At 44.3% G+C, this 15,873-nt stretch overlaps 2 protein-coding genes across 7 annotated transcripts in view; both read left to right on the top strand.

Annotated features, from left to right (window-relative positions):
• tmem94 (transmembrane protein 94) overlaps positions 1 to 12,467 on the top strand; it is a 27,077-nt gene extending 14,610 nt beyond the window's left edge. Inside the window, exons 11-31 of the mRNA XM_023409018.2 lie at positions 165 to 269; positions 571 to 744; positions 869 to 1,090; positions 1,548 to 1,860; positions 1,963 to 2,136; positions 2,482 to 2,584; positions 2,700 to 2,908; positions 3,000 to 3,181; positions 3,818 to 3,950; positions 4,498 to 4,613; positions 4,726 to 4,825; positions 5,112 to 5,220; positions 5,666 to 5,855; positions 5,954 to 6,031; positions 6,189 to 6,274; positions 6,415 to 6,496; positions 6,775 to 6,938; positions 7,101 to 7,195; positions 7,284 to 7,377; positions 8,162 to 8,332; positions 8,592 to 12,467. Coding sequence (XP_023264786.1) covers positions 165 to 269; positions 571 to 744; positions 869 to 1,090; positions 1,548 to 1,860; positions 1,963 to 2,136; positions 2,482 to 2,584; positions 2,700 to 2,908; positions 3,000 to 3,181; positions 3,818 to 3,950; positions 4,498 to 4,613; positions 4,726 to 4,825; positions 5,112 to 5,220; positions 5,666 to 5,855; positions 5,954 to 6,031; positions 6,189 to 6,274; positions 6,415 to 6,496; positions 6,775 to 6,938; positions 7,101 to 7,195; positions 7,284 to 7,377; positions 8,162 to 8,332; positions 8,592 to 8,664 — 2,973 coding nt within the window. The 3' untranslated portion in view covers positions 8,665 to 12,467. The remainder of the gene's footprint in view (positions 1 to 164; positions 270 to 570; positions 745 to 868; positions 1,091 to 1,547; positions 1,861 to 1,962; positions 2,137 to 2,481; positions 2,585 to 2,699; positions 2,909 to 2,999; positions 3,182 to 3,817; positions 3,951 to 4,497; positions 4,614 to 4,725; positions 4,826 to 5,111; positions 5,221 to 5,665; positions 5,856 to 5,953; positions 6,032 to 6,188; positions 6,275 to 6,414; positions 6,497 to 6,774; positions 6,939 to 7,100; positions 7,196 to 7,283; positions 7,378 to 8,161; positions 8,333 to 8,591) is intronic.
• Positions 12,468 to 13,462: 995 nt separating this feature from the next.
• Positions 13,463 to 15,873, top strand: part of tdrkh (tudor and KH domain containing) — a 14,495-nt gene continuing 12,084 nt past the window's right edge. For 2 of the 6 annotated variants that reach the window (XM_087174748.1, XM_087174749.1), the window contains exons 1-2: positions 13,463 to 13,658; positions 14,580 to 14,740. In XM_087174748.1, the coding sequence (XP_087030874.1) occupies positions 14,595 to 14,740 (146 nt within the window). In that variant the 5' untranslated portion in view covers positions 13,463 to 13,658; positions 14,580 to 14,594. The remainder of the gene's footprint in view (positions 13,659 to 14,579; positions 14,741 to 15,873) is intronic. The other 4 variants (XM_023409019.2, XM_023409020.2, XM_023409021.2 and 1 more) reach the window with 3 other exon arrangements.

The following is a 15,873-nucleotide window of genomic DNA, read 5'->3' on the forward strand; positions in this document are numbered from 1 at the left end:
TTTAGGCAGAGTCGGCTTCTTCCTCGTTAATTAAAGCTAGTGATTTTTATTTATTCATCTATTGAGACATGTCCATCCTCTTTCTGGTATCTAATTTGATTTGTGTGTGTGTGTGTGCGTGTGCGTGTGTGTGTGCGTACGTGCGTGCGTGTGCATGTGTGCAGGAGATGCTGCGTTGTGTGTGGAGACACCTGGTCGGCGTCCTGAAGGGAGAGTCTCAGACGCTCTGCTACACCTCCAGCCTCCTCCACACTCTGGGATCTGTCACTGTGAGTATTACAGAGCTGAAGGAACAAATACATCCAAACGATGATGATTGATTGTCTGCAGCTCTCCTGCTAAATTATGTTACAGGACCACAGCAGCAAATACGCATCTTTACACAGTGAAGATGCGTCCCACTGGGAGAAGATCTGAACACAGACATGTTTTAATGACTGACTGACTGGTGAAGCCCACGGCAGCATTTAGGCCTCGTACATGGAAACCATGTAATAGACTTGTCAGGGCGTGTAGAGCGTGTGTGTAAATCCTCTGTGTGTGTGTGTGTGTGTGTGTGTGTGTGTGTAGGTGCTGTGTTGTGTGGACAAACAGGGCATCCTGTCGTGGCCTAACCCCAGTCCAGAGACCGTGCTGTTCTTCAGCGGCCGGGTCGAACCTCCTCACAACAGCCAGGACGACCTCAGAGACGACCTGTCTGTCAACTCCTACTGCCGCATGGAGACGGATGATGACAGGGACGAGGTGTGTGTGTTTTAGGTGGTTACTTCTAGTTTGTAGTTTGTTGCCTGTTATTTTGAGTATAAACTGACTCAGGCCAACTGATCAGCTGATAGCGCTGAGTGTCGTATCCCCTGGTTCTGTACAGGCCCAGGAGGTGCAGGCTCTGCTCTGTCTGCCGGCAGAGTCCTCCACGCAGCTGGGGGAGGGGCCTGAGCTGAGCGAAACCTCGCACGACACCGTTCGCTCGTCTGACACAGCGGGGCTTCGGCGCCCCTATCAGCCCACGCACACTCGCACCAAACACCACTCCGGATCCAACGTGAGCTTCAGCCACGACACCGAGGGAGGCGAGGAGGACCAGGCCCAGGTAAAACACTGGACTGAGACCGTTTGAGTAGTCGTGATGTAGGAAGAGGATTAGGGCCACAGCAAAACAATTCAGCGAAATCTCAGAATTCGGACTTTCTAAAAAAAAAATAACAATATTTCTTCCACATTAGAGCCACATGTGAAACTTCTTCTTCTCTAAAAAAGTTTTAAAAGTAAATTTTTTTTAATCAGAATTTTCAGTTAAAAACAATTAAAACATTTTAAAAAGGTAAAAAAAAAAAAAAAAATTTCAGATTCTGAGTTTAAAGTTGGAATTCGGACTTTCTAAAAGAATATATGTATATTTTTCCCACATTAGAGCCACATGTCAAATTTATTTTTTTGTATTCTCTCTGAAAATTCAAAAAAAAACTTAAACCTTTTTTTTCTTGTAGAATTCTGAGTTTAAAGTTTTTCCGTCCTGATGTTTAAACGTTGCTGGTCTTGGTCTCCAGGACTTTGCGTTGGGCTGCCCTGAGGCGGAGGCGGAGGACTTCGTGTGCGACTACCACCTGGAGATGCTGAGCTTGTCTCAGGACCAGCAGAACCCGACCAGCATCCAGTTCGACGACCAGTCCTGGCAGTGCCACCTGCCCTCCCTCAAGCCGCTGGGCCTCAACATCATGCTGAACCTCTGCAACGCCAGCGTCACCCAGCAGCTCTGCCGCTTCTCCGACCACCTGTCCAACCTGGCGCTGCAGGAGAGCCACGGCACTGTGCTGCCCGTCTACGTCCCCTGGGGGCTCTGCGAGCTCTCCAGGCTCATAGGTGAGGAGGGACATCACGGAACGACTAGTTGTGATTTCAGTTGGACTTGAAAGTAACTCAGGTTAAACTCTTCACCCTCCTGTTTCCTTGTTTGTGCGTCAGGTTTCACTCCTGGCGCCCGGGAGCTGTTCAGACAGGAGAACCACCTGGCTCTGTACCAGCTGCCGTCTGGAGAGAAGCCCAAGGAGTTCACCTCCCGCCACCTTCATTACTTCACCAAACGCCAGCCTCCCATGTCCCACCTCATCTCGCTGTTCGTACGGGACTCCTCCTCCAGTGAGTCTACACACACCTGTGTCTACCTGTGTCTTTCTGTGTCTTTCTGTGTCTTTCTGTGTCTACCTGTGTCTACCTGTGTCTACCTGTGTCTTTCTGTGTCTACCTGTGTCTACCTGTGTCTACCTGTGTCTACCTGCGTCTACCTGCGTCTACCTGCGTCTACCTGTGTCTACCTGTGTCTACCTGTGTCTTTCTGCTCGTCTGATTTGTTTCATTTTATGGTTGAAAGGAGCAGGAACAGGTTTTTATTTTACACAGCTTGTCCAAAGGTATTTGATTTAGTTTTGATGCCTGCTGATGATGTCATCCACTCTGTCGTAACCTCCGACCTCTCCGTTGTAGATAACATCCAGATGCTGTCACACGGTTCGGCTGACCTCATCCTGGAGGCCTGCACTGACTTCTGGGATGGGACTGATATTTACCCGCTGTCAGGCTCAGACAGGTGCAGTGTCTGACGTAACGTGTCAGAACATTATAACCTGCATGAAGCTGTTGCATTAGACTGCATTCACTGTAGCTGTGTGACCTGATTTTCACTTTCCCTCCCCGTGTCACAGGAAGAAGGTTCTGGACTTCTACCAGCGCGCCTGTCTGTCAGGGTACTGCTCAGCCTTCGCCTACAAACCCATGCAGGTGTCACTGTCGAGCCAGCTGAACGGGAAGTGTGTGGAGCTGGCCCCCGGTCCCTGCCTCTTCTCTGGAGTGGAGCTGCCCTCCACCACACCCATCAAACACAACTCCTGCAGGAACAGCTGGAGCTCAGATGGTACGATCCGTGACAGCTGGACGGAGAATCAAAGTGACAACACAACTTTATTTCATTTTCCTTTCGTTGTCTTTCCCCGCCTGCTCTGCAGAGGGGATAGGTGAGGGGGTGGAGCGTGAGGACTGTGTTCAGGCCCTGAGCGGGCAGATCTTCATGGGGATGGTGTCGTCTCAGTTCCAGGCCAGGCTGGACACGGTCCGGCTCATCGACGCCCTGGTCACGGCCTGCATCCGCTTTGTTTACTTTTCTATGGAGGATGAGCTCCGCAGCAAGGTGAGCGCACACACACACACACACACACACACACACACACACACACACACACACACACGAGTACCTAGTTTATCTTGGCTAAAAGGATCTGGGTCTGTTCCTCTTCCTTTGTTTTAATGGACAGAAACATAAATAACCACAGATCGAACTTCACACTCAACAAACCAAATAACATTACGAAATCAATCAGGCCTGACAGCTACAAAACATATTAAAGAATAACAAGTAAGAATGACAAACAATGAAACAGTTTTCTCGACACAATCCCATTTTTAAGTGTTTTTTGATCATCATTTGTTTTTGAAGTAAAGTCACTCTCAATTCTACATTGATTAATATTCAGGGAATCCACATCAGCTGCTTTAAAAATAAATTTTCCCCCAAACAAAATAATCAAATTAATAATACAATAATGTGTTCCTCTTTGCTTTGGACAGTAAACCTTTTGATGCAGCTGATTGTAGTCCACACTGGGGGACACGGCGGAACAATATACAAATATCACAATATTTTTCATAGTATCAAAAAAAGAAAAGAGACTGTATGAAGAATATAAAGTATGTGCAGCATGATGTAAACAGTGCACAACAGAACAGTGTTGATGAGTGCGTGTACTCACACCTGGTGTGTGTGCAGGTGTTTGCGGAGAAGATGGGTCTGGAGACGGGCTGGAACTGTCACATCTCCCTGACTCCCAACGGAGACAGTCCCTGTGACGGAGCTCCGTCCAGCCCAGGTCACGGCTCGCTGCACGAAGACCTGAACCAAGGTACCGGACCCGTGTTCGGACAAACTGAGGCTGTTATTCACTTTATTTCACACTTAAAGTTCTCCAGTTCGAAGTTGGATAATTATATGTCTGTGGAAAATCACAGATTAAACCATCCGGCAGTGACTCAGTGAATGTGACGCAATAATGAGGACTAGTATTATAAAGTAAGAGGGAGAACTTTTACTTCTGATCGTTTCAGTTCATTTTACTGAGAACTCTTTGGTGCTTTAATGATTGTCAGTGCAGGACGTGGTTTTGTTCCTTTCACTTCAACAAAGAATCTGAATGTTTCTTCAGATCAAATGTGAACAGAGGTGAGAGTTTGTGCCTCTTCAGTTTTCCCTTTTTTTAAATTGTGTTTTGTCTTTGTCATTACGGGGTATTGACTTTAGATTGATGAGGTAAAACAATCATTGAAATGAATTTATCGTAAGGCTGCAACATAACGTCGTGTGAAAACGTTTCGGAGGAAACCTGTGAGGTTTCTGAGACCGTGACGTCTGAGTTTCTCTAACTCCGTCGACTCTCTTCAAACGTGTCACAGACTCTCGGGACGAAGCAGAAGGTCCGCTGCTGCCGGAGGAGGAGGCGCACTCTGACCTCGCCAGCTTCCAGCCCACGGACAGCGACGTGCCCAGCTTCCTGGAGGACTGCAACAGGGTAATAACATCTATCAAAACCTCCCTACAGGATCGGTTTATTACCATCCTTAGACTTCAGCTCAAATTTAAATGAGTCAAAGAGTTTTTTCCTGTTCTTGTTTTCCTGTCAGGCCAAGCTGCCTCGTGGCATCCACCAGGTCCGTCCTCACCTGAAGAACATTGATAATGTGCCTCTGCTGGTGCCTCTCTTCACTGACTGCACCCCTGACAGTGAGTATCCGTCATGTGTGTCACATCATAACTCTTCCTCCTTACTTCGACGTAAAATGTATTAAATGAAGTTTGGTCACAGGAAATGTATTTTCTTGAGAGCAGAACCGATAACAGGCTTATAGATGCTCCGGTCTTTAAACATGTAACGGGTTTCGGTTCCATCCATAATTCGAACAAGGAAAAGTGACGGTTAATGACCAGTGAGATTTATGTGAGTGAAATAATCGATGTTGTGCGTGACAGTCTGTGTTTATAGATACTTACCATGGTGTTTTCTCCACAGCCATGTGTGAGATGATGAAGATCATGCAGGAGAACAGAGAGGTCACGTGTTGTCTGGGAAGCTCGGCCAATTTCCGCAACAGCCGCCTGTTCCTCCAGAGTGACCTGAGGTAAACCCACGTTAACACAGTGCAACCCTCCTGGTTTATGTCATGAGTACAGATCGACCACTGTTGGTTTGTCATGAAAATTGTTGATTTTCTTTTTTTCTAAATAAGAGCCACTAAATTTTGAAGACTAGGAAACGGTGTTTATGTGATTTCGTCTTGTTAGTCCAGGTGTAGCTGTCTCTGAGATTTCTACCTCCATCAGTGAATAAGAACAAGTACACAGTCTCACCTCCTCAGGTGTTTCCACTCTCATCTCTTTTTACCAGCTTTGTTTTATATAGTTCATCAGAGGTCTGGCTTTCCTGTTTGTTAGGACACAGATATCTCACTACTTTATTAGAGCTAAATCAGGAAAGGTTTTTTAGTCGACGTTATAGTGTTGATTCATTTCACAATAATCATGTGATCTTCACATTCTCAGTATGATCCTTTAAATGTCCCGCAGCATCGCTCTGGACCCTCTGTACCCGTCTCAGTGCTCGTGGGAGACGTTCGGCTACGCCACCGGAGGAGGTTTTACCGGCGGCGCCGAGGGTCTGTCTCCTCTCAGGCTCTCCGGACAGCTCAACAGTCTGGGCTGCTCCGTCACCTTCCACCAGGGAGAGAGCGTCAGCATGGTCAAGCTCATAGAGCAGGTCAGTAGACACACACACACACACACACACACACACACACACTTAAACAAGTCGGAGAGAGATGTTGATTAATTTGCGTTTGGGTGAATCTGTTCCAGGCGCGACACACGACCTACGGCATCCGCAAATGCTTCCTGTTCCTGCTGCAGTGTCAGCTGAGTCTGGTCATCATCCAGGTGAGAGAGGACACTGCACACACTTCCTCCTCATCAGTCACATGGTTATAACAGGGCAAAGCTGCGTGAGGAGTTGTTGACTAGATGACATGTTGCATGTGGATTACAGAAACAGAAATATGATACTGAAGAAATGTGGTGTCTCTGGTGTTTGTAGTTCTTAGCCTGTCTGGCTCAGCTTCCTCCTCCAATGAACACCACTGACATTCTCTGGTTGTCCTGCTTCAGCTGCCCACTTCTAAGGTACACACACACACACACACACACACACACACACACACACACACACACACACACTAAAATAATGTAAACTATTAATAACCGTGTCATTTCACTGCAGGATGTCACACTAACGGTCCAGTTGTGTTGTGTTGTGTTGATAGTGTGTCACTGCTGGGGAAGCCTCCTGACAGCTCAGTCATGGCAGTTGCCACGGGGAAGAACCTAGACGCCATTCCAAGAAAGGTGTGATCCCACCTGTCGAATCTACTCAGCTACTGGATTATTACTGCTACAGATTAGAGAAACATACTTAAATACTGTTAACCAGAATACTACACTGTACGTTCTTCCAGTCCAACGAAGCCGCTAGAACAATATCCTCGAAGAACACTTTCCTATCAGCAGTAATGATAAGGATAAATACCAAACAACAAACACACTTTCTCCACTCTGTGTATTTTATTTTTCACATTATGTTTCAAAATAAAAGACTCTCTCATCATGTCGTCCTCTTTGACCAGACCCAGAACTACTTCCTCGGCTGTTTCCTGCTGAAGTTTGGTCTGACAGTGTGTGCCTACCTGTTGGCCTTCGGCTTTACCCTGCACGAGGTCTGCCGGAGTAGCGGCAACTTCACCTTAGCTGAAAACACCAGCATCACCTGCCTTAACATACTCGCAGCGAGGTAAGAGAAGCTCTCTCTCTAACTGAAGTGAACCTATCTCAGTTATTAATGCTAAAAATGATAGACTGATGGTGAACAAGACGCAAGAACGAATGTTGGAGAAAAGACAGATTTCTTATATGAAGCGTTGATGAAGGAAGTTGTTGTTCTGTGTGACCACAGCTCTTCAGACGAGGCTCCTCATTGGTTCACTGAGCTGTCAAATGGTCTGCTGCTGACTCAGAAGGTCATGGCAGGGTTCCTTGTCTTACACACAGGTAGGGCCTCTCTCTTTCGTCTATATTGTTTGTGGATAAACTACGGTCAAGCCCACTCACCTTTTTCTTTTCTTTAATCCTTTTCCAGTGGTGATTTCCCTCAGCTACGTCCACCGCTCTCAGCCTCTGTGGAGAAAGAGTCCGTTCAGCAACACCTGGTGGTGTCTCACTGTACCTGTGGTGTAAGTTAGCATTTGTATACTCTACAGCAGCGGTTCCCAATCTGTGGGCCGTGGCCCTCTGGTGGGCCGACAAATCAAAACAAAAAAAACAGTAAAATTCTGGTGAAAAAAATATGTTTTTTATAACTACAACTAAATATAAATTATATTTTAAAATGAATTTACCTTTAAATTTAAAAGATTAAAAATGTTAATCACTGTGATAAGCCAGTGACAGGAACTTTTATGTTGCTGCCAGACCGCATCGTAAACTTGTTTTGCTATCTGAGTCTTGGTTTACTATGAAGTGAAAAGTCTGTGTTAGCACTCTTAGCTAGCTCCTGTTGGCTTGAGTGAACACAGAAAGATTGTTGACCTTTTTGACGGTTTAGCTAGTATGTAGCACAAAGCTTGTTGAGCTAAAGATGTTTAGTTGAGTTTTAATAAATAAAATGGTTCATGGGGTTATTTACTGCTTTAAGTTCAGTCCTGAATGTTCCATCATTATCAATATTAACGGAAAAGGTTGGAACCAGTGCGCTACAGATTCCACTCACCCAAGTACCTAAACCCAGTTTTCAGCACCTTCCTCCTGGCTGTGCTTCAGAAATAATGTGGGTTTATACTTGATGCCAGGAGTTAAGCTTCTTAAAGCTGTAGCACTTAACGCCAACTATGAATTTGCGTCCTCACTTGAATACGACCGCTGTGTTGATGCAGCAGAGCTGATGATAACTCTCCACAGTTGTAAAATCCTGTATTAATGTTTTTTGATGCTTGAGCCTGTCTCTGTTCTGTCCTCCAGTCTGCTCAGCCAGGTTGTTCAGGCCTTGGTGGATTACCAGCTGTGGCGTGACCAAGGTGGCGCCCTGACCTTTAACCTGGGCGACATCCCGCTGCACGCCTGGGTGCTCGTGTCTCTGTCCCCCCTGCTGGTGGTCGTGGTCAACGAAGTGGTGAAGCTGCACGAGATACGGTACGAAGCACAGGAGGCGGTTGTATAATCGTCATGAGATGAGACAGTTTAGTGACGCATGAGGAGAGAAGGACGAGCTGATATCACAGTCTTATGTTGCAGTTATCGTCAGGGATTATTGAGGATTACGAAGTGAGCAGGAGCGGTCTTTGATTTCCCCTCCTCTTCTTCAGAACATGGACGTGTTGTGAAGCTGGAAACATTTAGCAGATTGTGTCCTGGTATTGATCGTGAGCTTTGTCCCCTCTGTCCGTCTCAGGGTGCGAGTCCGTTACCAGAAGAGACAGAAGCTGCAGTTTGAAACAAAGCTGGGGATGAACTCTCCGTTCTGATGCTTTCCCTCTGAGGGAGCTGGCGTCGAGGCAATACTGGGAACCAGTCGGTCTGTTCTGGAGACCAGGGACGGACGGGGTGCGAATACTGCAGCGCCCCTCCATTAACACTTCAGCCCAACAGCACTGCAACCTTCAGGTGGAGCTGCAGATATCAACCAAATGTCTTTACGGTGGGAGCTTCACGACACGAGCTCCTGTCAGTTATCTGAAGGGCAGGGAAAAGAAAATTCCAAAGCATTCATTTCCACTGAGTAGAAAAAGAGCCAAAAATAGATTTACTGTCTGGTTTTAGTTTGTTTTAAAGGCATGAGGAATGTTTTCTGACAAAGTTTATTCTTCCTCACCGTCACTTCTGTCTCTGAGAGCTGTGGGTGGTCACTCTCATCTCCAGGTCCCAATCAATCCACTGAAAGCTACCTTTACTTTGAAAGGTCGACACATTGAATCGTGGCATATCATCAGACCAGTCCAGCCTTCGTTCACTTTAACATCATATTAATATGTCTTTATTTAAAAGAAAACACATAGGGTTGAAAAGAAAGGTTAACTTTGGAACCCTGAAGTGTTTATACTGTAATATTTTAATGGTTATGAAAGAAATAATCACAAGAAAATTGTGTGAAACAATAGAGAAAGAAAGAAACAATAATTTGTGAATTAAACCTAATTATTATCAAATATTTTGATTACAACAGAGTTTAATAGTTTTATAGGAGGCTTTTTATTCATTTCAAAATGTCCCCTTTCAGAAATCTTCTTATTTGCTCAGTGACACACAAGCTCAACAGTTAGCTGCTGTTAGCCAGCACCAATGCTAAAGTTATTCTGAATCAACTAAGCTGCTGCTGTAAATACACAGCAGATAAACACAGACTGCTTTTATTTAACTAGCTAGGAAGGGTAGGAAGCTTGGTTTATTATAATGTGAAAAGTCTGTTAGCGCTTTTAGCTAGCTCCAGTTGGCTAGCGCGAAGACAGAAGGATTGTTGATCTTTTTGCTCTGATGTCGAGTAACGATCCAAGCTAAGTTTTAAAAGCTAAAGAGGTTTTAGTTACTGTGTCTGTGTACTGTGTTTATTTACAACTGCTGCTAGCTAGCAGGTTGATTCAGAGTTACTTTAGCACTGCTGCTGCTCTGGCGAACAGGCGCTAACTGGGTAAAGCTAGTAGCAGTTGTTGAGCTTGCTAGTTTAGCAAGCAGGAGGCGTGTGATTGGAGTTTTGAAAAAGGGCATTTCTTTAATGAAATAAAATGGCATCAAATAAAATGATTTATTGCAATAAGAAAAATAAAAAACATAGTAATGACTTGAGTTTTAATAATTTGTTAAATTATTTCACAAACTGTTGGTTCATGTGATTATTAACTTCATAATAGCTTTATTTATTTAATATTCAGTATTTAATATTGAATATTTATGATTTATAACTTTCTGGGTTGCATTTCAGCCGTTGAGCCACGTTTTAATCTTCACTGTGGTGACAGGAAAATGTTCTCTGTTATTTCATTGTGTTGTGTTGTTAGTTTCGGAGCTAAGCCGACGTCAGACCTGCTGTAACACAACAAGGAAGGATTGAATCGGATCGCTCATGTTTCATACACATATCTATGTTTAAATGTGTTCAGACATGGCTGTGCGGTGATCTAGTCCCTCCCCAGCTGATGGGTTTACTGTGTATATAACAATGTTGACTGTGGTGTCCTGACACCAGAGTCTTCTGAAAGGTGCTTCATATTCTTCAGTTGCCTTCCTCCTCAGCCTGTCTGCCTGTTTCATGTCTCAACACCTCCACAGATTTGTTTCCCCTCATTTCATTTTTGATCTGCCGACCAGCGAACTCCACAGATTCATTTTTCTTTCATGATCACCTTCAAGTTTCACCATTAATCTTCATTAATCTCCCACTGATTCCTTTATGCGGTGGAGCCTCAGCAGCAGCAGACGTCTGTATCACTGTCGGTGTTTTTTCAATCAGACCAGCCGTCTGTGTGGTGCTGTCGTTATTGCAGATGGATGTGATTTTAATATTGCTACTGTACACAAGTGGGTTGGTGGTATTTATTGGTAATGTATTGCTAAATACCAGCTGTTTTTACACATATGGAACAATGAAAGTCATTTTTGTCAATGCCAGATTAACCTTGGGGCAGAAATGAGCCTCATCAAATGATCAGTTTCTCAACTAATTCCCAGAAAATGGATTGTATCCTAACAACATTATTGTGATACGAAATGCTGTATACTTTTTTTTTTTAAGATACTTTTATTATGCTGGAATCAAGTGACATTTACACATTACATGTCACAGGTTTACCTCAGATTTTAAAATGTTTTCCCCTGAAAGAAATGATTGTCTCAGAGGATTTTCTCCACATCACTCAGCCCTGTTTCTGAACTAACCTGCAGTGAACCTGGGCTTTCAGGGGGCCCTGAAGTTTGAGGTCTGTCCTTCCTGGATTGGACCACATGTAGTGCAGCTTAATCTCATGATGGCATCAAACACGGCTTCTGGGGTTTAGTGTCAGGGCCGTATTTACCATTGAGGTCATGTCCTCGTCATTCTTGTTGGGAATTCGGAGGGTTCAACCAAGACACAATTAAAACTAACTATTTATGGATATTTTAGAGGCCAAGTGCAGACATCATATATTTACATTTGACTGTTTTTAAGACAAGAACAAATGGATAAACAGTTCAACATTTCCCCACCAGGATCTTATTTCTGGTAGTGTGGAGAAGGTTTTGGATCTAAATCTAGATGCTTGTTGCAACTTAAAATTTGCAGATTAGATTCTGTTTTTTTTTTTTTTTCAATTAGCTCTGTTTAACCTGTGTGCTCGCTTTTCTGTGTGTGCCTGTTTTAGTTATTCCATGGCTGCAAATGCTCTTTAAAGTTACACATTTAAAGGGGCTAGCTGTGAGTTTTCTCTGCCGCCAAACGTGGTTTCTCACCGGGAGCGGGTGGTGGTGATGCTCGCTTTCCAAGAGCTTCAGCCGTCATTGCGTTTACAATAGGTTATAATAGCAGCACTACTTCTTTAGGGCAGGCTGTGACTTGCTATCACAAAGTGACAAGACGGGCCGGCGGGGGCTAGCTGGTTAGCATGCTAACTTCAGTTGAAGGAAAGAAGTGATAAGAGTTAACATTGGTGTTTGTTTCCACCTCTGGAGACAGCTGTTGATGCTAACACTGGCCACGTAGCAATAGCAAAAACTTAAACATAGCACCTTTTTAAAGTGGGGCTGCATGTGAATAGGTACAAGTGAAGATGTGCAAAAGCACAATTGGACTTCCTGGTTTTACAGCACCTGTGATCACTTTGTGGACGGACATGGACATGAAACTACTGAAGATGGTTTGAAGACAAACATTACAATGCAACATTTCTGATTTTATTTTTTTGTTGGCCCTGTTTTACACTTTCTTGGTTTATATCATGACAAACATATGGACTATGCTGCATGAATAAGATCCACATGAATGCTCCGTCTTAATCAGTGTACGTTATCTATAGTTCTACTGTTTTGTTCACACCACAGCATGGACTTCACGCTGTACGTCACCAGGCCTCTGGTACGACCTGCAGAGCTGAAGCTAACGTTTTGATGACATTACCATGCGTAGGCTCCGAGCTGATGCCTCAGTCAGCTGATCGACTGACGGACTACGAGATAGTTGTTCACAAGATACATAAATGTATATTTTGTATTTTTTTAAAGTGTCTATGTTCAGGACTTTTGACAAATTTGTTTGTGTATTGATTATGTCATGATAATAAATATGTTCTTTTATTTATAAGATTGTTGTGTTAAAATATTGTTTCACACAAAGAGTCAGCACAAAATGATTGAAGAAAAATGTATTTATCCATTGGACAAAATTCTAATTTAATCTATGACAAAAGGGTTTTCAAGATACACAAAGTTCTTAAACCTCCAAACTCACGTGCAATGAGTTGCACAGGTTCTGTTCTTATTTAATCAGTATCTAATCTTGAAATGTTTTGCTTTCAATTAATTAAATTTAAATAATATTTAAATTTAACTTCATTAGGCGATATTCACAGACTCTTTTCTAAATTGGATCCATGTTATTCAAAACACACAGATCAACCATTAACTAAAAAGGACCTGTGCACAGACGGGTACACAAACAAGTTTTATTAGATGTTTATTAATCGGCCCAACCCGAGGAAGACTCTACACATTCCCACATCATTACACCACCAGCAGCCTGCGGAGGATGTTGGAGGGGAGTAGAGAGAGACAGGGAGAGACTTCAGGTTTGGACATACAATATTGTATATTATAATATTTTTTTCAAAGTTAATAAATATGAAAATGAATCCAGCTGTATTTAAATTTCAATATTAAGTATTCAGCACTGATTAAATGTCAAAATCATATTCAGTTGCTGATACAATTCAAATTTATGCCTATTATGACAGTGATTTGCTGCCTCACAACAGACCCTCATGTCTACTGACAAGTTTATTATTATTTTTAATTTTTTATTGACAATCTTTATAACAGTCAAAAGGAAACTATAGGAACAACTGGGCAAGCAGTAATAAGAGTAGAAATGTGGGTCAGAATAAATGGAAGAATAAATAAGAAAATTAAAGAAAAAAAATATTAAAGTGCATAGATATTCATACAGATGCTGAATATCGATATTATTTCATTTGAATAGGCAGCAAATGTAGGTGTGGTTTTTAAGATCTACTGACGTGAGAAGAAAGCCACTTCCGGTTGACCTTTCAAAGTAAATGTCGTTATTTGCGTTATAGTCACGTGTCTTGCGTGTCAACTGGAGACGTTTGTGTAGCTGTCTGTTCGGCGGGAGAAGCTGCACTGCGGTTTCACTCTGTAAAATGAGTCTTATTAACATTAAATGTAAACACAGCTTCCGGTATGGTTAGCGCTTCCGCCGGCGAGCGTGACAACAATCACAGACGGGATCGATCCGAGAAGGAGCGAGGATTCGTCTGTGAGTCTCATTCATCATCATAACGTGTGTTTATTGTTCCTCTTGAATCACATTAGACATTGACAACAGACGGAGGTCGTACGGTTTGAGTATGCGCGCGTGCCAAAGACGTTTGGTCCTCTTGTTTCTGAATGTTTGACTTGCTTGCATGCGTCAGCTAGCAGCTAGCTAACGTTAGCTTGGCTTGCTCAGAGGAGAAAGTGTTTTTGCGGTCGTTTTGACAGCTCGCTATAAAATATCACGTCCGTTTGAGTCGGAGCAAATACAGACTCAAGGCTTTGTCTTGGCTTAATAGCTGTTCCACAATAAAGTGCCCGAGAGTGTAGAAAAAAGCCAAGGTTATCGCGTAGGTGATGCTGTTTGGTGTCAGGAGACGTCATGCCAAACTCCATTTGAAAAATCTCAACATGTAAAGCTGCTGTGATCATGTTCAACTAAAGCGTCAATGTAGAAAGTGTCTGAAAACACTGAAAACACTGTATGAATCAGAAGGATAATTCGGCTCAGTTTCAACTCGGCTTAAATACTATATTAACTAACCAGCAATCCCATGTACTTACCCATGTACAGCGCGTTGTACAATAACAAACAGCATGACCGGGTATGATTTGCACTGTTTAATTGAAACTGCGTGGTGCTTGGCGGATCTGTTGAAGGCCGAATTTACCTTAACACCTGAGCAATTACAGAAAAGTCTGAAGTTTTGTTTGTAGATGTTTTGTTCTTCTTTCACAAAGACACAGAACTATAAATAGCGTTTTTTTTAAAGGAAGGCTTGGTCCTCGCAAAATCCAAAAAAAAAGTGAGTCATCCTGTTATTCATGTGATTTTCTGATGAAATGTGCATCAAACTGCAGTGTGACTGACCAGTTGCTGTCATGTTGTGAAATACTGAAACTTTCTCCCCCTTCTGTCTGTCAGTAGTCTTGAACTTGGATGCACAAACACACACAAAAAAAAAAAAAACAGAGCCAGGATTGGAGAAGATTTGTGTCATACTGTCACGATTCCTCTGAGATGGACGTTGGAGTGTCCAAGTCCCACGTGTTTCTCAACTACAGCCCCAGAGCCCTCTTCTCCCAGTGAGACACGCATCTGCATGGTGGTGCTGTGTGCTCCCCCGCAGCTGCGTGGTCCTGATCCTGTTGGCTGTCGGCTCACCTCCAGTGCATTCTGTTCTGTGTGTGCGTCGTAGTTGTAGCAGTGCCATGTTCAAAGCCTCAGAAAGAATTGGATGCAAGTACTCAGCGGTCAGTGGAATGGCTGGAGGTCGCCCGAATGCAGTGAATGGTTTCCAGTGTGTGCTTTCAGTGCATCGCGTCCTGCTGCTGTCGGGGTCAGGGCAGCTGCGGTTTGGCTTGGTGCATCATGAGAGGCGCAGTGCTGCGTGCGTGCGTGTGCGCGTGTCTGTGACTGCTTGTGCACGTGTTTCAGGCTGAAGTGATGTAGTCTGAGGTGGTGAACGCTACATGATAAGAATCTGCTGCGGTGGTTCTCAACATGGGGTCTGCGGACCTCCAAGGGTCCCTAACAAAAATGAAGAACACTAAGGACCTGTTCAGACCAGGTGTTAACATCTGTCTCAGCTGATCCGATCACCAGTGGTCAGCTCTAAGTTCAGGTGTGAACGCACCCAAGACGCATTGATCACTCAAACCAGAAGCAGAGGTCTGTACAACATGAGAACACATTCTTTTAGCAGTGTGATGAACCTGAATGTGTCCTGGGCCACATTGAAGGACCGCCCACTCTACTGAAGGACCGCCCACTCTACTGAAGGACCGCCCACTCTACTGAAGGACCGCCCACTCTACTGAAGGACCGCCCACTCTACTGAAGGACCGCCCACTCGACTGAAGGACCGCCCACTCTACTGAAGGACCGTCCTTTCTACTGACATCCTCTGAAGGACCGCCCACTCTGCTGAAGGACCGCCCATTCTACTGAAGGACCACCCACTCTACTGAAGGACCGCCCACTCGACTGAAGGACCGCCCACTCGACTGAAGGACCGCCCACTCTACGGAAGGACCGCCCACTCGACTGAAGGACCGCCCACTCTACTGAAGGACCGTCCTTTCTACTGACATCCTCTGAAGGACCGCCCACTCTGCTGAAGGACCACCCATTCTACTGATGTCTTCTGAAAGACCGCCCACTCTACTGAAGGACCGCCCATTCTACTGATGTCCTCTGAAGGCCCGCCCACTCCGCT

The sequence above is a fragment of the Seriola lalandi genome, unplaced genomic scaffold, assembly GCF_002814215.2.
Source record: "Seriola lalandi dorsalis isolate HSWRI2012SDOR001 ecotype SW California unplaced genomic scaffold, Sedor1 jcf7180002054379, whole genome shotgun sequence".
In the NCBI taxonomy this organism is placed as follows: Eukaryota; Metazoa; Chordata; class Actinopteri; order Carangiformes; family Carangidae; genus Seriola; species Seriola lalandi.